Here is a 24,811-nt window from a genome sequence, read left to right on the forward strand (position 1 = left end):
CAAGGGTGGTCTTCAATCAGGTGAGACCTTGTAGGAGCTGCGAGGCTACCGAACTAGCAACCGACTTTGAGGAGACTGCAAACGAAATGATATATGAAATGAATTATTGAACTGCGGATATGAAATCAAGTACAGCTACTATCCTCGCACTTATGAACGCAATTTTAGAAATTGCATAGAGAAGCCTGAAAAATTCAGGACTTCAACGGCGTTTAAACCCATAACCTCTGCGATGCCGGTGCCATGCTCTACGAACTAAGCTATGAAGCCTTACAGTTGGGAGCAGGTCAGTTTGTGAGGCTCATGTGTTCCCTTGAGAGGACAAAATGAACAAAATGTAGATATTTGAAGTCGGGCTATAGAAAAAAAGACCAATGATCATCGCACTTAACCAGGCAATTTTCTATCTCGTCTTAAGTTTGTAGAATGCAATGGTTAACATGGTCAAACATATGCCCATAATTTGGGTATACGACAACCATATTGCTCTATAAACGTTTTTTATTAAAATAACCGTGTACTTTGGACAAGGTATAAAGAGTCATTTCCTATCTCGTGGTTTTCTTTATGTTAGCCTCCTTGTCCGTGTAGGAAACCGCGTCTTAAGTTTGTACAATGCCATGGTTAATATATGCGCATAATTTGGGTATACGGTAACCATCTTGCTCTATTAACTTTTTTGTTAACCCTAATCCGAACCCTAACCCTTGTACTCTGGACAAGGAATATAGAGCCTCTTCCCATCACGTATTTATTTTTACAATAGCTTCCTTGTCCATGAAGGAAACCGACGGTCTTAAGTTTGTAGAATGGTATGGTTAATTTGGGTATACGATAACCACGCTGCTATATTAACTTTTTTATCAAAATAACTGGGTAATAGGACATGCAACGAAGAGCTTCTTAGCATCTCCTACATTTATTTTTTATTATGTTTACTCTCATCTGAATCCATTTCGTACGGAAATTATATTTCGTGCGTATTTGTCATTTCGGGAAGTTGTTTAAATGGGTAAGAATTGGTTTGTTTGAAAACGTTCGCAGCAATTTCAACTTGCCGCGATTAGCGCAGGAAAATTTCTGACCCTAGTCGGTATCGTAAAAAGCTGGACGGTTCAGGGGCGCGCAATTAGCCAATCAGATTCAAACATTTCAGTTTCCGGTTTGCTGGGATGCAAAAAAAGCTCTATCTCGGTCAGTAATTTCTTTCCATCTTGTTCATTCGTGCACGCGGGTGTGCTACTCGTGGAGCAAACTGTACTAGGTTTGTGTCCATAATTGGAAAAGTTCGATAATAGCAAGAAAAATTACAAGAAACAGTGTGAGCTTTGGAAAAGCTCTCTTAACAGAACGTGTTTGTACAGTAGGCTGAAAACGGCTTTAAGGTCATAAAAACACTCGGCTGATTCTATTGGACAGATTCTTGGATTTGGCAAGAAACACTAACGACATACAATTTCATTCTACCATGAAATATGGAACCAAACACTTCCTGCTTTGGCTGTAGCCAAAGTCTTTGTTCCTGGCGCCGACCAAAGGACTCCAGGGACGAGAATGGACTACAAGTTTGTAACACGAAACCTGCGCAGGCTTAGTTAATATGAAAGTGAAAGAAAGTTTTCGAGCTGCTCTTTTAACATGTTTCTTAATATGGTCGTTCCAACTAAAGTTAATATTTATTAAAACTCTAAGCATTTTTGTACAATGTAGTGCCTTGCTAAGCTTGTTGCTCCATTACAACCCGAGGCCCGGTCTTAAAGGATCGCGGACCAAGTTAAAAAAAAAAAAGTTTCTGTAATTGCTTGAATAAGCGCCCCGGAACTTATTTCATTTTTCACGCCTAAAGTGAGGCGCTTATTCGAGGGCAGCGCTTATTTGAGGGCAGCGCTTATTTGAGGGCAGCGCTTATTTGAGGAAGGCGCTTCTTTACAAATCATGGACGCCACACAAATATTTATGTACGGAGATTAACAGAAACTTATCATATGGCCCGTACGGCCCCACGCGCGCTCTCATTGAAAAACTATTGGGAAAATGCCCATATGAGGGCCGTACGCATTAGCACGAGCAGGGCCGCAAAAACCCGTACGGCTCTACTAGGAACACGTACTGCTCCGCGCGATTCAATTTTATGGGTTTTCGTCGCTTTTTAGGGCCAAATATTTTCCCGTCTGGCCCTCCCACTCCGTCAATAAGTACATAGTCTTTTGATAGTCACCATTTGACTCTTACGGCATTTTACTCAATGGACGAGCAGAGAAATACAATCAACTGAAGAATATCGGTTTTCACGCAAAGAAATTCCCGAAGCTGTGTTAGAGTTACTTTCTAGTGCTTCTTTAATTTGACGAAATTCCTCGAATAAGCACCGCATTGGGTCCGCGGCGCTTATTCGGGGCTAAAACATATCTGATTTTTTGTTCCAAATGCGGCGGTTATTCGAGGGCGGCGCTTGTTCGAGTAAATACTGTACTTCGCTTCTTTTATCGCATTTTAGGTGCAAAAATGTACTCTGTACTTGGTCAACAGTTGCTTGAGCCTTGCTCTGAAGTGCGTTAGCCATGAATTGTGATTCCGAAGTTTCATCATTCAAAGTAATTCTACAACTGTTAGAGGTGAAGAAATTGACAAGTCGAAGACAAACCAACAAGGAAAATCGTAACCCAAATTATGGACATATGATATGTTAACCGTCGCATGGAACAAACCTAATACAGTAACGAAACTACACGAAAAAGTGGGCTACGATAAAACAAATCCACGAGATGGCAAGAGTATATATTCCTATTTTTTGAACAAATTACTTAGTGTTTTAAATAAAAAGTGTTAGTATAGCATCATGGTTATCGTATGCCTAAATTGTAGGCACATGTTAACCATGGCATTTTATAAACTTAAGACGGTTGCCCTACATGGAGAAGGAGGCTAATATAAAAAAAAAAACCACTAGATGGGAAGAGGCTCTTTATTCCTTGTCCAAAGTACACGGTGATTTTAATAAAAAACGTGAATAGAGCAACATGATTATCGTATACCCAAATTATGGGCATATGTTAACCATAGCATTCTACAAATTTAACTGAGACAGTTTCCTTCATCATCATGTAACTGCCATGGAGAAATGGGCTAATAGAAAACAAATCCACGAGATGGGAAGAAGCTCTTTATTCCTCGTCCAAATTACACGGCTATTTTAATAAAAAAAAAGTTAATAGAGCAACATTGTTATCGTGTACCCAAATTATGGGCATATCAACCGTGGCATTCTACAAAATTAAGAATGGGCATATGTTAACCATGGCACACAATGACGGCGGAAGCCTTTTATTCCTCGTGGAAATTACACGGTGATTTTAATTTTAATTTTAAAACGTTAATAGTGGAACATGGTTATTGTATACCCAAATTATGGGCACATCTTGACCATGGCATTCTACAAGCTCAAGGTGGCGTGGGCTAATATAAAACAAATTCACGTGATGCAAAATTGTCCAGTAAAGTGCGAAGATCATTTCTCATTTTCGTATATAGCCCGACTTTAAAGTTCTACATTTCTTTCATTCATTCCTTTCACGAGAACACATGACCCTAACAAATTGACCTGCTCCCAACTTTAAGGCTTCATAGCTTAGTTGGTAGAGCATTGCCGCCTTCTCTACGCAATTTCTAAAATTGCGAGGATCCAGACGAGGATCATAGCTCACTTGATTTCATGATATCCGCAGTTTAATATATGATTCATTTCAAAAATCATATCGTTCGTTGATCATTCATCATTGGAACATTTAAAACCACAAATTACCAGCTGCTAACATCAGTGTCTTCAGAGTTCAATTAGTTAGAGCGTCGCACCGGCATATTGCGAGGTCACGGGTTCAAACCTGTTGAAGTCCTGGATTTTTGAGGCTTCTCTAAGCAATTGCTAAAATTGTGTTCATAACTGAGAGGATCATAGCCTCACCTGATTTTCTATGCTCACCGCAGTTCAATATATGATTCATTTCATGTATCATTTTGTTCGTAGTCTCCTTTTAAAGTCGGGTGCTACAATAGCTCCGCCATGATTCGCATATATTCCGAGCAGTGCACTTCCTCACCGGGCGTGACTCGTGTGACGGCAGAGTGGACATGCGTAGTCCATGGTTACTTTGCGTGGTTATATCTACATAATTTGTCCCAAATAATACTACACGTACTACAGCTACTACAGGAAACTACAGCTACTACACGGACTACAGCTGCTACACGTACTACAGCTACTACACGTTCTACGGCTACTACACCTATTACAGTTACTACACGTACTACAGCTACTACAGCTACTACACCTGCTACAGCTACTACACGTACTAAAACAACTACACGCACTACAGGTACCACAGCTACTGCAGGTACTACACCTATTACAGGTAATACACCTGCTACAGCTACTACATCTACTACAGCAGCTACACTTACTACAACTACTACAGCTACTACAGGTACTACACTTACTACATCTACCACACGTACTACAGCTACTATACCTACTACACTTACTACTGCTACTATACGTACTACAGCTACTACACCTACTACCATCTGTAGCTACTTCACGTACTGCGGCTACTACATGTACTCCGGCTACTACATGTACTATATGATGGGTGGACAACTATGTGATGGCTTGACATGAAGTACCTCCCGCCAAAAGGGAAAGTGGCGGCAAGGTGTTTGAAATACTGAAAAGTTATCGAGTCATCTTTCAACTTTTCTGTGACTTCAACTGAAAACTTCCTGTTTTATGTAAGTTAAAGTGAAGCTTTGAAACTTCAAAATGTGGTAAGCAATGTGAAGCAATGAATGCTCTGGAGGCCACAAGTGGCAACTTTTCTGCTGGGCTTAAACATGAAAGTGAAACTAAAAGTGAATTGGAGAAACAATTTGAACACGGACATCGGACAGAGGCTGAGGAAGCATTCCAAGGTCCGAAATTTGATCCCCCAGTTTACCGTCGAAGATACGCTGCCGTTTGTGAGCTTGTAAAGAAACACCAAGCGAAAAAGGTATCCGGAGAGGGAAGATATCTGTTTGCAAACTTAACTGGTTAGAGTGTAGTGTGAAGTGCTGGTTTTCTACCCCCATATGAACCATTAGCCCTACTAATGGAAATGGGCCCACACAAGGACAGAGAAAAACTCTGATCAGGGTGGGAATTGAACCCACGACCTTCGGGTTAGATCACCACTGAGCTACAAACATTGCTTTAATTTGTTAATATTCAAATTTACCAACCACAGGAGCTAAAGACCTTTTGTCGCGACAACCAATGAGGCTTTGGTTGGCACATTAATGACAATCGGTGACATCAACGATATCTTCCCTATATTGAAGATACAGTGGTATGCATCCTGTAGTAGATGCAGTGTACAGTATCTTCATTTTTCCTTGTGGGAATTTTTGACTGTTGAAGTTACCGACTACAGCTTACCTGTCACACTGGGTACTTATTAGCTGGGACATACCAACTCTCATGGTCTTAAAATATTCCTGCATTTTGTTATTTCAGCAGCAATTTATGATAAGACGAAGAAAGAAGTGATCCTTGCACTTATCTAATCATTAAATTTTTAAGCTCTAATTGCTTAAATACAAGCAAAAATTAACGATAAAAACCGACGTTTCGGTGTCTTCATGACGCCATTGTCAAGGAGAAATAAAAATTACAAAGTTTGCGGCGAGGTGTAACAAGAAATTAGCATACAGTGTTTGAAGCTAATTATATAAATACTTTTGCGCGAATTGAATCGCTTTGCATGTTCAGAGTGGGTTTTAGGTCTCTGATGAGAAGCATTTCATTCACCAAACAATCGAACTTATTTCTACACTTTTTCAGAAAGCTAAAACACCTCAGTAGATCTTTTGGGACTTCGCCGAACTGAACCGTCGGTTTTTATCGTTAATTTTTGCCTGTCTTTGCATTACCAAATCTTTTTTGATAAGAATTGCTTAAATGGTTAAGATGTTAGTCTCTTACAGACACCTGAAAAATTTAGGTGGCCTGAATGGGATTCGAACCCATGACCTCTGTGATGTCAGGGTAATGCTCTACCAACTGAGCCATGAAGTTACTCAGTTGAAAGCAGGTCAGTTTGTTGGGTTCAATTGCTACAACTGTGATTAGGACTCAACAAATGAAATGAAGTGTATATTTTTGAAGCACGGGGGTATAAATGAAAGACAGAAGTGATCTTTTTGCCTAATCTAAACAATTAAAGCAATTGTCTTTACAGACACCTTTAAAATTCAGATGGCTTGAATGGGATTCAAACCCATGACGTCTGGGATGTCTGTGTAAATCTAATGCTCTTATCACCAACTGAGCGGTATGAAGCCACTACCGTTGTTTAGATTAAGATAAGTGCGAGGATCACTGGTCTCTTTCATCTATATAAATTATGACCCTAACTAACTATTGCTTAACAATCCACTTTTATCTTCAAAAGGGTTAGTGTTCACAGAGTTTTTTATTTGAAAGAATAGGGTTAGTAACGAAACTGTTAACTAATCTACCAGACCTCCATTCATCCTTGAAGTTGCTCCCATTTATGAGTAAAATCATCTGCAATTTAGTCTCAGGACTAAAAGGGTTAAAGGAGACAAAGTCTTTGACTGGTCACCAAGATGTTGTTAACCCGTTCATCCCTGAAGCAGCCCCATTGGCAAGTAAAATCGCCTGCTGTTAGAGCAAAATACACTGTAGTATTACTTTTAGGAGAGAAAGGATTAAAAATCCACTTAGCATCTTCAAAGAATAGGGTTCTGAGTTTTTCTTATTTTAAATAATGTGGTTGGTGCGAGACCAGTAGGGAGCGTTAAGCACACAAAACAATAGATTTAATTAGCAAAAACAATAGTTTTGCATGCCCTGCACGTGTATTTTACATTTTGATACATTTTTTTGCGGTTCTCGTCTTGACAACGACTTGAAATGATCAAATTTCGGGTCATGTACATGGAGGACTAAAGCACCTCACAATGAATTTTCTCTCTAATTTTCCACACTGTGATGATTCACCAATTTTATTCTTGGGATGTGGGCTCACATTTTCCATGCCGAGGGATGTGGAGTAATCGCAAAATTATCACAGTAACAGGAAATAATATTTTTAGACAGCATTCTCGTAGCCGTCATCGTACATTGCTTAAGGTCTCTGTTATCTAATATAACAAACCTTTCCTTTGTGAAAGGAACAACAACATTAAATTATTTTAAATTTATTCATTTTTTTATCGTTGTGGTCACCCAGTTGGAACAGGAGGTCATTGCTGTGGTCACCAACTGGAACAGGAGCTGGTTATTGAAAATACTCACTTGCTAGTTAATAATACGTAATAATGAATTCGTGAATTAAATGTTTACAATTGTATATTTGAAGTGCAGGTAATAGAAGAAAGGGATAATTTCAGCAATTGTCTGTTATCTACCGGTAATTAGACATCTGAAAGTTCAGCTGGCTTCAGCGGGATTCGAACTCATGACAGTCTGCAATGCCTGTGCAGCACTTCACCAACCAAGGATTACTTCGGCCTTTCAATAATTATTCATAATAATCTTTTTAAACCATTATCGTCTTCAGGTACTTGACTTTGGGTGCGCTGAGGCAAAACTCGTGAAAGTTTTAACAAGTCAAGAGCAGTTGACTCACTTGGAAGAGGTGGTGGGTGTGGATATTGATAGGGAACTTTTAGAGAGGAATGAATTCCGTATAAAACCTCTGATATCAGATTATCTGAGACCACGCAGTCATCCGTTCAAAGTCTCCTTGTATCAAGGTATTTACTGAGCTTTTTGCACACTTGAGAACAACATCGAGAATATGATATTATTTCCACAAATGATTGATAGAATTATGAAATTATTCAGATAATTAATTTGCAGAAAATGAAATGCATGAGTTGAAGGTCATCACAGTTAAACAGTGTTCGAGCTTGAGCCCAATTTGGGAGATCGTCATGACCCCCTGTGAGGCTGAACTTGTAGTGTTACAACCCTACCCAGTGATTTTTTGCATCATGGTGAGTCATTTATGTTTTTCTTTCCGCGAATAAAAGGATTTGTAATCAGGAGTCTGTAAAATTTATTTGCGATGTAGTTTGAAGTTATTGTCACACTTTTATCATCAAGAGAAGTTACTTTGCAGTTTGAGCATAACAACTAGTAACTTTAAAGCAGTTTTGAAAAATGCCTGAAAAATATCCAGTCAGGCTAGATGTAGAATGGGGCTGGCATGGATTTGAGGCCTGTTCAAGCCTGGGTAACTTTTCAGGCCTTCTTCACAAATGCTGAAGTTGCTGCTTAACTGCGATGCTCTTCAACTAATGTACATGTAATATTCCTTGAAACTTGCTCACAATATTGCTGTGGACAAACGTTCAAACAATATTGCTTGAATTCCTCCTGAATTATGTCTCAATATACAAAACATGTAGCAAAACACTGAAACTGTTGCACAGAAGCTTATGGCAACCTTACATGTATAAGTCTTATGTTTTAAAACACGATAATGAAAGTAAAGTCAGATTTATTGCTACTTTTCATTAATTTTAAAATCAAAGGCAGAGTTGTGTTTAGAGAACTAATAATGCAAAGACTTTTCAAAAATCAATCAAGTGCAAAGAAGGTTGTTTTGTCTAAAACTAACTAATGATGACTCCGCCAACTGGTCAGTATCTGCATAATTTACATGTATCTCTCAGGAAACATTTGGGTTACATAATGTTGTGGTTTACGGTAATTTTTCAAAATTTTATTGAATGAGTTCAAAAGGTACCATCAGTCAAGGTGCTTTTATGGTTTTAGTTTAAATCAGATAAAACTAATTCCTTTGAAGTTATGTTCATGATAAAGAAATAATGCAGTCATTGACAAGATAAAATCACTGGTAATTATGGACTTAAGCAGATGAACTACCTGTTTTAAATAGACAGTAGTTGACAATTTTTGTAAAATGCTGTTTCCAAGTAAGATCATAGGATTAATTAATACATGCTAATTTTTTATATAGAATTATATGATTTTTCAAGCCATAATTTTCCTCCCTTAGATACAGCAAACACGTGGTTGAAGACTTGGCGTTTTAAACTATTATAGCTTTTTATGGTCTCAATATTATTAGAACATGTAAAAGGCTAAAATGTAAAACATTACAAATTAAAATAGCTAGTTTAATTAAAAGTGGGAAGATAGAATTACAAGGTTCTGGTGGTCACTTTCAAAGATTTTGGTGTAGTTATTTTTCTTTTGTATTTGTTTTTTAGGTTCAGTCGCTGAAGCAGATGAGAGATTTGTTGATTTTGATGTGATTGCTTGCATTGAGCTGTATGTTATCATTTACAATGTATAATTCTTTACATGACCCATTTTCTTTGTCCCTATACTGGCTCATTGTGTCAATCAAACACCTCTTACAGTATTTACTATTAGCAATTGTCTGAATTGATGGGAGTGGGATGGACTGACATCCATTGTAGTAATTGTTCCTGTTTTGTTTTGGTGGTACAGCTTTGTTGGAAGTAGTTGGTTGTATAGCTCAAAGGTGCCCACGATAGTATGCGTGGGGGCAAGCCTCCTTTAAAACCAATTATTTGCCAGGTCTTCATCCGCCTACCAAGAACTTCTCTTGCCAGTGCTGGTCTCGTATCGCCTGTTCTCTCTTACTCTGTTCTTTCTTCCGCCATTCGTAGGCCTTCCCGACTGCCTACCTTGATCATCTCTCCTACTCCTTGTAAATCTCTGGGTCAGGGTATGTGACCTCTAGACTTAATGCCCATCTTGGCTGCATATTTCGTTGCATTCTTTTTGAGAGGTTTGTGTTCCCTTTTGAACACAATTCTCTTCAAACGTCAAACCATGGACATAGTATCATCTTGGTTCGAGAAGAGCTTGACAGCGACCTTCACTTTAGTGACCTTGTACTCAGACTCAACAGACCTCAGGCCTCTACCTCCAAATGTTCTGGGGAGGTAAAGAAGCTCCATAGAAGCTGATAGATGGCTGCCACTGCTTTCTTTGATTACCTTCCTTGTTTCTCTATCCAGTTGCTGTAATTCGGAAAGAGGCCATGTTTGCGTCGGCATAGTGTACGCCAGGATTGGTACTGGTTAGAAGCAATCACTTTTGTGATAATCCAACGGACAAGTGGTCCAGATAACAGATAGCCTTTGAAGATATACTTTAGATGCTCCATACAGCACCAGCTCATCTTCCTGCTTTGTGTTCTCAACCACTACTAAGCACTCCTAGAAATTTGTAACTCTCTCCTCTTTTAGGGCCTTTATAACGTGAGTGTCCCTTACTGTGTCACCTTGATCACTGCTTAGTAAACTGCACTGACATGAACTACAGAGCATTTTTTCTCATTCCATACTAGCCCGATATCTTCCATGGCTCTTTTGGTTGCCTTCATCATTCTATCTAGCTTGCTCTGTGAAGATGAGAAGATTTTCAAGTCACCAATATAGAGCAAGTGCTTAATCTTGCCCACAACAGGTCTTAACATCCTGTACCCTCCTGTCGGAAGCTTTCAACGTCCACACTATACAGTGTACGGTTGATACAAAGCATGGAAAGCCTCAGGCTCGGGGCGTGAGCTTGGGGTAGCCCTTTATTATTAAAGTGGATGATGTCGGAAGTCTTGCAACCTTCCTTGGTCATTGCTGTAAATCATTATTCCAACTCTTACATAACCTACCAACCGTTTCACACATCCATGCTGGGAGTTTATGTAGCCTCATCATCTCAACCAACCACTGGTGGCTGACAGAATCGAATGCCTTTCACACAATGATCCAAGCCATGCTCGTATTTCGCTTTGCACTCCGACTATGTCAGTAGACCATAATTCTTATCTATCAGGTTACCCATAGTCCGACTGCATTTTGTCCTGGCACCTCACTGCTCACTCTCTAGTAACCTGTGTTTGTCATAGTGCAAATCCATAGGGCGTAGCAACGCGATGTAAACCACTTATACTGGGTGTTAAGGCATGTAATTGGTCTCTGATTCTCGCTGGAGAACATACTGGTTTCGAAATCAGGGTTGTTTTTCCTCAGGGAACCACTCTGGATAATCCCTTTCTCCGCGAGCAATAACTTCAAAGCTAGTCGCAATCCCTTTGTGAAGACATTCGGCCTTTTTCCACCAAAAGTTTGCCATTCGGTCTGAGCCTGGCGCACTCCAGTTTTGCTTTTTCTTGATCATGTTTGCACACTGCTCTTCGCGTAACTCAAAAACTCTCCTTAGACTCCCCTTCCTTGACTGCTTCCAACCAGCCCGGATTTGTATTTGGGGCGGCTGATCTCTCTTCCCATAGAGCCTTCCAGAAACTACTCGCCTCAGTGATGTTTTCAAACGAAAAGGGCGTCTTTGTTTTCCCTGATCCTCCAGGAACTTATATCCTCGGATTGGTTTTTTCTGGGTCTTCTTTATCATTTCCGTAAAACTTCAATAGACAATTTCTGGGTCTGCTTGCATGAGACTATTCAGCGACTTAGACTTGTCTTGCTTTTGTTTCTGATAGAAAACTCTTTTTGCATTCTAAGGTAGACTTTTTGTTCTCTACCAGTGTTGACGGGAGATGCGACAGAAAAGTTTTCCACATTTCTTTCTCCCAGAACTGTTCTTCTTTCCTTCCTTCGTTATCTTTACTTCCCTACAAGCAGAGGTCTCTTTTCTTTGTCGCGTCTCGCTGGACTAATGAATACGGGAAAACAGACCTCTGCCATGAGTTGAAACTGCACGGCAGTTACTAAGAGACCAAATCAAAATGTGACACTTCATGTTGTGTGGGCTCATTTAACAACAGCAGAATTATCGTGAAGCAGTGCACTGCATGTAGATGCAGCGGGCTCAAGTCACAGTCAGCAAACATGTCATGGGGGTTTCCGAGACTGCAATTGAGATCTCGATCCTTTCTTATTTTCTTTGCTTTCAAAACAAATGCGTCCTTAAGCTTTTGACTAGATGTTTTTCTACTTGGCCAGTCATTTGCTATGCCTGAGTTCTTCCATCCTTTATAACCCAGAAAGGCGACAACAACCGAATAGAGAATGTGGTTGACTAGCCATAGATACGCAAAGGGACTGTTAATTGGAATGTTCCGCTTTATGTCTAAGAAGTTCATTTATTTAACAGCTGCGTTAATGTTGAAGATGTCAGCAGCACTTGTTAGCTTTTTTTTTAACCGTAGTATCGACATTGCGCGTGAAATCACCAGTCGTTGGGACCATGGATGCAAAAATTGGTGTCGCACCCATCTACCTGTTTGTGGCTTTCAGGCGCTCCCCTAACCTTGGAGACCTGCTGGTTACAGCTAAACTGTCCCCCAATGTAACTCATTCTAATTCCCACACTTCCTTCCGGTTCTTTCGCTGTTGCAAAAACTGCGCTACCTGTCCTTACATTTTCCATCGACTAACCAACTACAAATTCTTCTCTACTGGCGAAACGCGCTCCATTGATTTCCACATAACTTGCGAAACTAAAAACCTTATCTACATGATTCAATGCAACAGATGCCATCTACAGTATATAGGAGAAACTAAACGACGTTTAAAAGACCGTTTTAATGAACACCGCCGCACTTTAGATAACCCTAACACCAAATCCAAACCTACTACAGTCGGAGAACATTTCCTCTCCTCTCCCCACAACATCTCTAAGGACATGCAATTAATTCCTATCAAAAAAATATTTTCTAACAGAGAATTGATCCGTAAGGCCAGGGAAGCTTCTTTGATTTCAAAAGGCAGGACAATTGATCCCAACAGTCTTAATATCCGCGAAGAAATGTATTAGATTTCAGTTTATTATTTTGAGTGATTTCCGTTATTTTCCGTGACTCTTAGTATTTGAATTCAAATTCGTTGTAACTGCCATGTTTTATCACATTTTTCCCAGTATTACGTCAGCATCCATTTACTATATATATATGTACATAGAAAGCAATTCAATGTTAACTCTCATTGTACCTGAAGAAGGCTGGTTTGGCCAGCCGAAATATAGTAGTACACCACTAAAATCAAATCTACGTTGTATCGGCTCTTTCTTAAAATATTCAAATTTAAGTGTCTCACCTTATTTTGGAGTATCCATTCTAGTCACAACCAATTTTGTTGGCTTTCACTTAAAAGTATGAACAACAAGCCAGCATGATTAAGAATTAAAATATGAAATTCAATGATGAAATGCCAGATTTGAAAGGGAGTGATTTTGGCAAAATGCTTCCATGGTGTGTGGTTTCCAGAAAATATTCCTGTTTACCCCAAGAGAGTTACTGGAAATTGTCAAAGAGAGGTGGGGTGCCAAAAACCAAAATTTTAAGGTAAAAGATGAACCAAAACTGGAATTTCCAGAGAGATTGGGGGCAGGCACAGATCTATGATTTTTCTTAGGAAGGGGTGCACCACTAAGGAATGGCAAAACTGACTGTCATCTCAGGAGGAGGTGTGTACACCCTGCACTCTTCCATTAGATCTGCTCCTGGGGTGGGAGTGGTGGGGGAGGTGGTCAAACTAAAAATCCCTTTCATGGCAGGGGTATAGATTTTTTTCTGGAACAACACAACTGGAATGCCAATGAGGATATGGAAGACCTCTGATGTAGACAAAGATTGCACTATAAATTTGACCTTCAAGGCCAAATGGGTCTCAATGGTGTTGGGTTTAATGTTAGATTACAAGTTCTCCTTTCTTGTCTCCATGCATTTCGTACAGTGCCAGTAAGAAAATTAATAAAGTAATCAAGAATCGAGACAACTTTCCCTGCGCTGATATACCTTACTTGTTTGATCAAGAGCCTAACGGTTTAGTCATGTTTAATAAGAAATCAACTATAGACCTCTGCTTTTGGTTACATAAGTTCCAGAGTACTCTGAGTTAATTATTCTTGTGTTCAACAATACGATAACCTTTTCTTGTATTTGTAGTTTACATTTATAATCTTGTTGGAATGAATCGTATCCAAACAAAAATAAACGATTTAGAGCAAACAACGAGATTCTTTTTCTTAATTCCTCAATAAAGTGAACGCTCTTGAGTAGTGTTGTATGACAATGCTGCATTGTATTGCATGACGCCGCACTGAGGGTCTATTAGTATAAACAACTGAATTAATTCGGAGGGAAGGATAGAAGGAGAATGTCCACTCCTTATGTGCCATATGACAGGGAGAGATATAGCTCTGCTGTTAAACCCCCTTGAGGAAAGGGGAGGTTGCTAAAAGTGCCACTATGACGAAAATTGCATCTTTTATATTGAAGCCATTTTAAAACATAAAGAAGTAGGCTGCATGAGAGAAAAAAATGCTGTTTACTATTTTCAAATATTTCTTTTTGTTCCAGAGATATTCAAGTTTTTAAAATATGCAAATTAGCCAAGTGATGACGTCATACACTAAACCAATTTTTAGCCTGTTCCAGGCTCTCGATCAGTGAGGACGATCGAAAAAGCGAGCGGGTGACAAGCGGGTTCAACTGCGAGCGGGATCCGGGAGTGAAAAGGACCAGACCCCCGCTCATCGCCTGCCTGCTTTTTCAATCGTCCACACTGACAGAGAGCCTGGAACAGGCTACCAAATTTTGATCAAATACAGGTGTCAAATATGTTGAAAAAGGATACATGTATCTCAGCCAATTTGTATCAGAAATGTTTGATTCTTTGTAGTAAGATTCTACTAAATGTGCTCCACAATTTGAGCTTAACAGTTTTGTTACCATGGCAACATCCTGGGTTCCAGAACTCCCCAATATTAAAGGAATTTCTGGCCACCTTTGGCATTCCATTTTCATATTTGCAAATGGTGCCTAATATACATGATCCAACAAGCATATAATAATATGTTAGCTTGAGTTTGTGGCCTTGTTTAACGTTTTTTGGGCTGAAAATCACTTACAAATTGAAATCAAGTGGTGGGTGGGGACTGGGAAAGAGTAAGTTGCCATGGGAACAAAATGTTTTATAGCCGTAGGTGCATTTTCTGTAGAAACTATTAGCCTACGAAGTTTCAATGGTCTGCGCTGCAAATTGGCCAAGATAGCTCTTTATATACATGATGTAATATTGGGTTGAGTGCATGACATCATCAGTCATCTCATTTGCATATTTTACGCATTTTTCAAACTTAAATATCTCGGGAACTAATGCACATATTTGCAAACGGTAAACCGCATTTTCATTCTTTCATAGAATTCTTTGTGATACACTTAAAAGATCAAGAGGTAAAAATTTCATAGTGGCACGTTAAGGGACGTGGTCGCTAAATTAATATAGGTTCATGTACTTAAAATATTTTTCAGATTGGGTTAATTGCTTAGTGAACTTGGACTTAAATTAGACCTTCAAGGCCAAATGGGAGGCGAAGTTTCACTTCCATCAGCCTGTGCGCACAATTCAAAAACTTCCTTTTTCGGTTACATTTTAGACGTTTTTTCTTTGTGTTCCACAAAATTCAGAGTACCGAAGTACAAGCAAAAACAAACTAAAAGAAAAAACAAGTGCAAAAGAAAACGAAAACCATCTCCGAGCTTATTCGAGTTGCTGTTGTCATTCAAAATATTTCACCATTTCTGATTGGTTAAGACCATGCGCATAATTCACCATAACCAGCTGCCGTTGACCAAATTTGGAAGGAACTTTGTCATATTGAACCGATGACATCAAAAGTTTTGTCATATTGAACCAATGACGTCAAAAGCGCAACCCGCTGCAGGTTTTCGGCCTCAGTGGGTAACAACCCTCCTTGATCTGCAGAATTCTTCATATATCCTATGAAAGCCGAATTCAATAGTTGCTAAATATTGCTAAACAATAGACGCCTTGAATTATTTGAGTTCAAGTGTTTATTGAAGTTTCTTTTCTTTGGCTTATTATTACAGTCACTATTCAGCTGCACTTGTGCAAGTTATGCATCAATCAATTCCAGTGGTGCCCATCCCCCCCTCCTCCCCAAGGCAACTGCAGGGCATTTGTCCATGTTGTCAGTCCCAGGGGTGGGGAATTCACAATTTTATCGTGGCCCGGGGGGCTGGGCATTAGCGTACCCGCGGTGACCCCAGACATTTGACACGTGTTTTCAACACATGGATGAGTTCATCGGGAAGGACGAGGCCTTTGTCAAAGACTGGCTTGTCTGTCAGGGACTAGAAAAACTTGTCGATGTTTTTAAAGGTGTGTTTTCCCAATTTTAGATACTTCTTCATTACTTGTAAGCATATAAATATAAGCGGCAAGGTGAACTATATTTTGTTTATCAAAAAACAATCACTGACGTGAACACTGCGTGAACATGACTATTTCGCATTCAAAACTAGCCTAGCAATTTTAAATTCATGAAAGTGGAGTTAATGTGATCTTCAAGACAGATCTTGGGAGCTTAAAATATTCAAACAAATGGCTTTTACACAAGAAAATATTTAATGACATGCTATCCTCTAGCAAACCCTTAATTAAAAACAAAATGTAAAGAAATAAATACAATCAGAATCAACTAACACATACTGTTGAGGTCCTTGAAGTCTTTAATACCGTTGCATTTAAAAATACTGAACAGTTGACCCTTTTATTCACTGATTAATAAAAAAAACTGCAGAAGTATTGGAAAGCGATGATCCCAGGGGCAGGTCATTTGCCCTCTTTCTTCGTCCCCACCCCGGGGCATTAAGACAGCTTAAGTGTCCCCGCCCAGGGAATTTGCCTGTTTGTTCAAAAAAAAAAAATGCTAATGCCCGAGGGGGGGGAGGGGGGGGGGAAATGGGCACTGCTGGAATTCACTGCTGCATTAAGGACGGTGCCTACGATTGTTATTGCGCATACCCTTTCTGCGCCTTCTCGAGATACTCGGTTTTTCCTATCGGTGATGCTTTCTAATACAGGGATATTTTTGCGCGGTTTAAAACCAACTATCCGGAAAAAAAGTAGATCTTAGTAAGTGTCCTTCGTTTCCAAAACGAAAATTGGGGGTAACCATGCATTTTTGAGAGATATTAAGCTTCAATTAGTCAGAAGAAGTGAGAAAGAACGCCATACATTGCTTTGTATTTTAAAGCTTTTTTTACAAATATTATTCATCAATTATCTTTGAAAAATGCGCGGGTTTCCCCCAATTTTTTTTTTGGATTTCAAAAACATTTTTTTTAAGATCTACATTTCCTGCATAATCACAAACCAAAAAAATCTTTAATTAGTCGATCACCTGCCTTAATTAACATAATCTTCCAACTATCAAACTATTTGTTTCGGCTCTTTAGATTACGCCGTTTGGGAAGTCTTATGTGGCTTACTTGCGAAATGGCGAGTCTTCAGACAGCAAGAGACACCAGCCTTGGAATGGCTGCACAGACAACTCTTTGGTTTCATCCGTGTGGAGAGTGAAGCCGAGCATTCCTGCTGCAAGTGTGGCATTGTCTTCCACACAACGGACACGGTCTTCGAGGATGAGTGGAACACACTAACTAGGCCGGCCGTCATCTCATCAATATCAATTAGGTCTTTCGTCCCTTCCAGAAAGTCGGTAATCCAGCCCCTGTAACCACGTGGACCTGACCCAAACCTCTTTTGGTAGCTGATAATATGACTCCACCATTCTTTATCTGGTCTTCCTTGGTAGGTAGCCAGCAATTCACGGAACACTTTTTCCACAAGGTCCCACCACTCTGACGACAAACCAAGGTCGTTCTCAATGGGTTCAAGCAGTGTCCGCAGTACCTTCAGTTTGGACTGTAATTTGCTCCAGTCCTCTTCGGTGCCTAACATCTCTACTGCAGGGATTCCACAAAGCAACATCATCTTATATTGGAAATACTTTTGAACTGAATACATCAATGTAATCTGAGAAACAATCTTTTGCACTGCAGTTGTGGTGCTGAAATCTGCCGTCATTCCATCCACGAACTCTGGTACTTTCACGTTCTCTTGTATTCCCTTCGCTATTTGATCAAAGAACCAGCTGTAGTCGACAGTATAGATGCTTGTGTCGGGCACTACTACCTCGATGGTTTTCTTTCCTTCGTGATCAACGAACATCTTGCGAACGGACTCTTTCTCAGCGTTTTTTGTCGATGGCGCAGGCGACTCGTTTAATAACACAGAACCACCAGTCGTCAGGAGAGGTTCGTAGTTTCCAGTGGTTGTTGTAGCTTGTGATAATGGCGGAAAACAATCCACAATTTCCGAGCGAATAAACGTCCTCCGTTGAACCCAAAGCAGGAACCATATCTTTGAAGGAGGAATCTGCGAAACACTTGAGCAGTTCGTTCGCTGGCTTTGCGACAAGCTTGCTGTCTTCAAACTTAGAAGGAATCAGGTGCTCGGCGAGTACCACGGAATTTAGTTTCAAACCATCAGCTGTCGTACACGAATCGATTACAGGCGACTTCGATTTGTTCATGGCCATGGTATATTAAAGTGTGAAAACCAAATTTTAGCAGATAATGAACTTCTTAGTGACCTGGCCTTTGAATGGCAACGAAGCTGGAGGTGACAGGTGACAGGTGAGGTGACCTGGGCGCTTCAGTTCGAAATTTTCGAAACGGGGACAAATGGTACGGAAATTTCCTGGAAAAGTTCCAGAAAATCCGGAAATCATTGAATTTCCGAAAAGCGAACCATTCAACCGAAAATTCCGGAAATTCGGGATGAAAGTCAAATGGAACGAAAATTTCCAGGAAAAAAATTTTTTCGAAAATGTGGGTATACCTCGCGAGGTTGTCCTATTTTGAGGGGGACATTGGGATTTTTTTTTTGCGGTTTTGGCTATTTTTAGATCGGTTTTTCGGGTTTTTTGTGCCAAAAGACTTCGGTTTTTTCGGTTTTGGTGTTCATTGCGGTTTGCGGATTTTTCGTTCGTTTTTAGCATTTGGTTTTTCGGTTTTTATAGAAAATATGAGCGGTTTTTCGGTTTTGTTATCCGATGTGCTTTTTAGGTTTTCCTATTTTGTCCTATTTGGGTTCCGGTTTCTCTTAGATTTGAGTGGAAATTGATCTCGAATAGAGTGTTTTTTTATTATTCATTTATTTATTTATTTATTTATTTATTTATTTAATCTTTATTTAATCACGGTACAATTCATCAGCAATAAAAATCATATGTACAATTAAAAATTTAAAACCAACTATAGATAAAACTATGTAAACTACATTAACTATCTTACTCAATATCATACAATAAAAGCTGCTTTCCATGAATGCCGTGTTTAGAATAATGGCTTAGATAACCTCTTTAATCAGTCATTTGAATTGACTGAGGGACGCTGCTTTCCTTAGTTCTAATGGGCAAACTGTTCCACAAAACTGCGCCACTGTAGCTAAAGCTGTTTTCTGTAGTATTTTGTGCGCGGTTGCGGAACATTTACCTTATTCACAGAGCCTCTCAAACAATTACCAGAATCGCGATGGACAAATTTCGAGCAGAGATACTCAGGTGCTAGTCCCTTTAGGGACTTAAATACCATTGTTGCTCTTTCAATTTGCCTTTGAGAGACTAGGGATTTCCATCTCAAGAGTTCAAATAAATCCTATTCCAGCAAAGAAACACCAAGTCCAACCCGCGGTCGGCTCTCATTTTTGTTCCATCGATTATGCTGTCCAATCCTATGTCTCTGACACCAAAGCTGAGTGAGGTCCGAGAACTTCTTCTACGGCAAAATGTCCAAATCGGATGTATTGTGGAGTCTTGGCTTAAAGAACACATTAGCGACTCGGTTGTAAACATTGAGGGCTACAATATCATGCGGAAAGACCGCTCTACATTCGACCACGGAGGAGTGTGTGTGTATATCAAAGAGGACATAAAATACGAACTTGCGGAAACCTTAACATGCTGCATCGACCATGAAATTATTTGGGTTAAACTGATGCCCTCAAGATCTCCTCGCGGTTTTTCGTGCGTGATTTTAGCTGTTGTTTACTACCCCGGCCGGACAAGCCCGGTGGAGTCCGATGGTCAGAAGCTACTCAATCATCTATTTGACAGTTTGACAGCAGCAGAAGCCATGTTTCCTAACTGCGGGCTAATTATTGCTGGCGATTTTAACCGCTTGAATACTGGTCGCTTGCAGCGTCATTTCAAACTGAAACAACTTGTGAAATTTCCAACAAGAGGCGATGCAACGCTTGACCTGGTTTTAACCAACTTGGGCGACCATTTCTCGACTCCAGAATGTTTTCCACCCTTTGGCCTTTCAGACCATTGTACAGTTATCGTCCAGCCAAGGAAGAGAGTACCCAATCAACACACTCGGAAGTCCATTACCATCAGGGACATTAGAGACAGCAATAAGATGTGCCTTGGTCGGTACTTTAGTAGTATCAATCAATTGGTCTGTTGTCATCAGTCAGCCTACCTGTGAGGAAAAACTCCAGGGTCTTTAACGAAGTGATTGAAATCGGCATGAGTAATATCATGCCTGAGAGAATGATCCAAGTCTACCCAAAGGACGCCCCTTGGATGTCGGTCAAGCTGAAGGAGCTAATACGCAAGCGCCAGCAAGCATTTCACGCCAATAAATCAGGCCTGATGTACAAGTACTATCGTAATGCAGTAAATAAGAAAGGAAACGGTGTAAAGCAAAGTATTACACTTCTAAGGTGAAAGATCTTAAAGGTGTGTCAACCCGCGCCAGTGGTGGAGCGAAGTGAATAAGCTCAGTGGATCAAAAAAGCAAAATTCGTCACTATTTTCCTCCCTCAATGTTCCTGAGTATAACAACTTGTCTCCAACAGAAGTTGCTAATTCCATCAACCATGCATTACTGGAGCCACTTCAACCTTACGAGCCCATCGACAGCGAGCGTGAGGCCCTACAATTGCCCCTAGAAGAGAATCCAGAGTTCCTAGAGGTGTCCGTGCAAAGAGTGTACAACAACCTGCTTCACCTGAATAAGCATAAAGCTTTCTGCCCGGATGGCCTTTCCAACTGGGTGTTAAAGGAGTACGCCGAAATCCTAGTTACTCCTCGTTCAAAACATCCTGACGCCTCATACAGTGAGCAAAAACTACCCTCAATGTGGAAAATTGCAGATGTCATCCCCCTGCCCAAGGTGAAGCAAGTCACCGACCCAAAAAAGGAACTGCGTCCAATCTCTCTCACGTCTACCCTCTCGAAAATATCTGAGGACTTTATTGTTTCTGATTACATAAAACCTGCCCTAGAGAGAGCCTAGTTGACTCCAACCAGTTTGGTACCATATCTGGTTCTTCAACCGTGTTGGCACTCATTAGTATGATTCATAAGTGGCTCGAAGCAACGGATGGTAACGGTGCTTCTGTGCGTGTCCTTCTCTTTGATTATCGAAAGGCCTTTGACCTCATAGACCACAAGAGTTTGGTCAACAAATTGAAGCGGGTCAATATTCCTAATAGTGTAATCAACTGGGTGATTGACTTCCTGTCAGGAGGAAGATCTCAAAGAGTCAAACTTGGGAAGGACTGCGTTTCAGAGTGGGGCACAGTGCCGTCTGGAGTGCCACAGGGGACAAAGTTGGGTCCCTGGCTTTTTCTCTTGATGATTAATGACTTGACTGTTCCAAGCATCTTCAACATGTGGAAATATGTTGATGATACTACGGTATCAGAGAACATACCTAAGGCCAACAGAGCAAGTCACAAGAAGCAGTAGATGCAATCTACGATTGGTCCAAAGGAAATTTGTTCCAGCTTAATGGCGAGAAGACTAAAGAGTTAGTTATATCCTTCAGTCGTGACTCCCCGCAACTCCCTAGGGTTTGCATAGACGGAACTCCTATCAAAACCATACAGAGCACAAAGCTACTCGGCTTGACAATCAATGATACGCTAACGTGGCACGACCATATAGAAGAACTTGTTAAAAAAGCGTCGAAGAAACTGTACTTTCTTATTCAACTAAGCGCGCGCACGTTCCTACTTCAGATCTTGTAACATATTTTTGCGCATGTATCTTGAGTCCTTGAGTCCATCAGGGCCCACCAGGAAAAGTTAACAGAACACCTTTTTAAGTCTATTGTTAATGATCCACGGAGTAAGATTACCAGCCTCCTGCCTCCCTCAGTTTCTATCTCATATGAGCTGAGAAGGCAGAGGAGGTTTGCCATGCCTCTTGTAAAGACAAATAGATTTGCAAATTCATTCATAGTTAAGAGTGCGAGGGAAGCATTTAAGTAATTTCTGACAGTAGTCGCTTTGTAATTATATAATAGTAGTAGTTTTTAAAATCATTTCTTATATTTCTTACTTGTAAAGAGGCGCAATTCAGTTTTTTTTAACTGCAATTTTTTTCTTAATAAACACACACAGTACACACAGTACAGTACACAGTCAGTGCAGATGACAACAATTCCCAAGGGCAGCAAGATGAATTAGGGACATCGACGAATTTTCTCTTTGGTGCAACGTCGCGATATGCAAGGGCGGTGCTCGGAGAGGGAGGGGGGGGGGGGTGGGTCCCACATAAAAAGGGGAGGGATGCTCGTCGTCTCGCCTGGAGGTGTAAATTTCGGATTTTGGTCTCACTTAGGGTGTTTGGGCAAAAATGCAATCATATGTAGCCGTGAAGGTCTCCTTTACGGTTGCGCGCGAAGAAATATAAAAGTGTATATTTACACTTTTATATTTCTTCTCGCAGGTGAAAGTATTAGATGATAATACTACTGGGGGAGGGGGGGGGGGGGCGGTGAGCTTCAATATTCGACTGCTGTTTTAAGTATCTGTTTATTACCACATTTAAACCTTTGAGCAAGTTCCCCCGCTGCCATGTAAAACAAGGAACAAATTGTACCAGTTAGCTTCCTCAATGCAATCGCATGTTTTAGACCAAGATTAAACATTCCATTCGAATCTCCAAACTGACCTGTCTTAGTTATCAAATAGAAATGTTCAATTAGAGATTTTCGATTGAAGTTTCCGAAGATATAGCTTTTTGTAATTGCAAAATTGCAATTCTAGAGAGGACTTTTTTGCAAATTCTCCTAAGTTAGCTTGGGCTCACGGAAATTGAGCCCACAAAGTCCGGGCTCGAGAGAGCGGCAGAAATAAAGCCTATGATTTTAGCAGAACATTGTAGGGACATTGCAGCATTGAGCGAAACCGGGCTTCGAGATCAACCGCAGTTTTTGGACTATGTTTCTATCCCTGGCTTTGTTACGGAATTCCGGAACAGGGAAGGTATAAGGGGAGGTGGCGGCGTCGGTGTCTATATTAAAGAAAATATCAATTATAAGCGCCGTCGTGACATTGAAAATGCCCCACCAGAACTTGAACATCTATGGATAGAGGTGCCTGGCCGCAATAAGTATAGTAGGGCCTTAGTAGTTGTGATCGAGGTGTGATTTACACATTCCGAGCGCGCATGCTCAGTCCTTCCGATTGGCTGAATAGTTTAGAGAACTTACTTGGATACCTGACTGTGTACTGGGATGGCATGTTTAATGCTTACAGGAGACATCAATATCGATATGCTTCGTCCTTCTGACCATCTAACGAAAAGGTATCAAGGTATACTGGATATGTTCGAGCTTACACAGATTGTGAATGGGCCTACACGTGTTACAAGGACCTCTAAAACCTTAATTGATCACTTTATCACCAACCACACGCAAAAGGTGACCAACACTGGTATAATTCCATGCTCTATTGTAAGTGACCACGATGCCATCTACGCATGCGTCAATGTACGGCTCCCTCGGTTCCAGCCTCGTTATAAATTTATCCGGGACATCAGGAACTTTAAAGAGGACGTGTTTAAAGAGGACTTTTCTACTCTTCCTCTGTCTGTTATATCCTACTCAGATGATCCAGACGAACAACTAGAGACACTGAATGCACCAATTTCCGAGTGTCTTGAGAGACACACGCCCCCTTGCGGAAGGTTCGTGTCACGCGACCACCCGCTCCATGGATGAAGGACCCATTGGTAGAGGAACTTCAGAAGAAACGAGATGCTGCTCGATTTACCGCTCACCAGACCAGCACTTATGCTGCTTGGCATGAGTTTCGTTCGGTCAGGAATAAATTAAAGTCGGCAATAAGAACTGCTCGGAAGGCATTTATTAAGTCGCGCGAGGTTTGGAAAGATTGCTCGGGTGTCTCCAGTGCCAAAGATTGACAACTCAGTCTCTAAAGATCAACTTCGACCCATCTCAGTCCTTCCTGTTCTATCCAAGGTTTTTGAGAGAAGCTTGTGGCTATTCAAATGACGAATTATGCGGACCACGCCCATCTTCTTCACGATCGTATCTCTGCTTTCCGTAAAGGGCATTTCCACCACTACAGCCTTGATGGGAGTTAGAGATGATATTCGCTATGCCATGAAAAGGAAAGAGGTCACGCTTATGGTATTAGCGGATTTTTCGAAGGCTTTTGACACCATATCAGTTGGCAAGACCATCGTGAAGTTCTACAAGCTCGGTTTCTCAAAACCCTTTCTCAAGTGGCTCTTGAGCTATCTATGTGGCCGCTTTCAATTCGTGCAGATCGACGATAGGAAGTCCTCATACCAGTTGTCTCAGTAAGGCGTCCCACAGGGGTCCATCCTGGGACCGATGATTTTTAACTTATACGTATCAGATCTACACGAGGGTCACTCCACCATCAAATGGAAAGCGACCAGTATGCAGACGACACCTCACTGTACAGTCATTCTAATGTCAAGGAGTTAGACTCAAGAGCTGTGGACATGAATGAGACTCTTGCAAGTATCATAAACTGGCCCCAGGACTCCAACTTGGCGCTGAACCCTGCAAAGACTAAGTGTATGTTGTTCTCAACTCCTCAGATGTCGTCTTACCATTCTCTAGCTGAA

The 24,811-nt window shown here is 40.6% G+C and overlaps 3 protein-coding genes across 5 annotated transcripts in view; 2 read left to right on the forward strand and 1 right to left on the reverse strand.

The window, feature by feature from the left end:
• The window catches only part of LOC138031147 (uncharacterized), a 317,245-nt gene that overhangs the window by 255,339 nt on the left and 37,095 nt on the right, over positions 1-24,811 (reverse strand). The gene's annotated exons all lie outside the window — the stretch shown is intronic.
• LOC138038179 (small RNA 2'-O-methyltransferase-like) lies at positions 4,695-17,628 on the forward strand. Of its 3 annotated transcripts, none has more exons than XM_068884004.1 (4): positions 4,695-5,045; positions 7,620-7,815; positions 9,301-9,361; positions 17,286-17,628. In XM_068884004.1, the coding sequence occupies exons 1-4, from the start codon at positions 4,839-4,841 to the stop codon at positions 17,407-17,409; spliced, it is 588 nt and encodes a 195-aa protein (XP_068740105.1). In that variant the 5' UTR covers positions 4,695-4,838; the 3' UTR covers positions 17,410-17,628. The 3 variants fall into 3 exon arrangements, with proteins under 3 accessions (XP_068740105.1, XP_068740106.1, XP_068740104.1); XM_068884005.1 differs by lacking the exon at positions 17,286-17,628 and adding an exon at positions 7,922-8,058 and having other exon boundaries at positions 9,301-9,402; XM_068884003.1 differs by lacking the exon at positions 9,301-9,361.
• On the forward strand, positions 19,614-20,384 carry LOC138037629 (uncharacterized). Its single transcript, XM_068883530.1, has one exon. It carries the CDS (start codon positions 19,614-19,616, stop codon positions 20,382-20,384), a length of 771 nt encoding a protein of 256 aa, XP_068739631.1.

This window comes from Montipora capricornis, chromosome 2 (genome assembly GCF_036669925.1).
Source record: "Montipora capricornis isolate CH-2021 chromosome 2, ASM3666992v2, whole genome shotgun sequence".
Lineage (NCBI taxonomy): Eukaryota > Metazoa > Cnidaria > Anthozoa > Scleractinia > Acroporidae > Montipora > Montipora capricornis.

Coding starts and splice junctions, on each gene's coding strand:
- LOC138038179 (XM_068884003.1), top strand. CDS start 4,839: ATGAATGCTCTGGAGGCCACAAGTGGCAACTTTTCTGCTGGGCTTAAA. Junction 5,046..7,619: donor AGAAACACCAAGCGAAAAAG/GTATCCGGAGAG, acceptor TATCGTCTTCAG/GTACTTGACTTTGGGTGCGC. Junction 7,816..17,285: donor CAAAGTCTCCTTGTATCAAG/GTATTTACTGAG, acceptor TCGGCTCTTTAG/ATTACGCCGTTTGGGAAGTC.
- LOC138037629 (XM_068883530.1), top strand. CDS start 19,614: ATGCTGTCCAATCCTATGTCTCTGACACCAAAGCTGAGTGAGGTCCGA.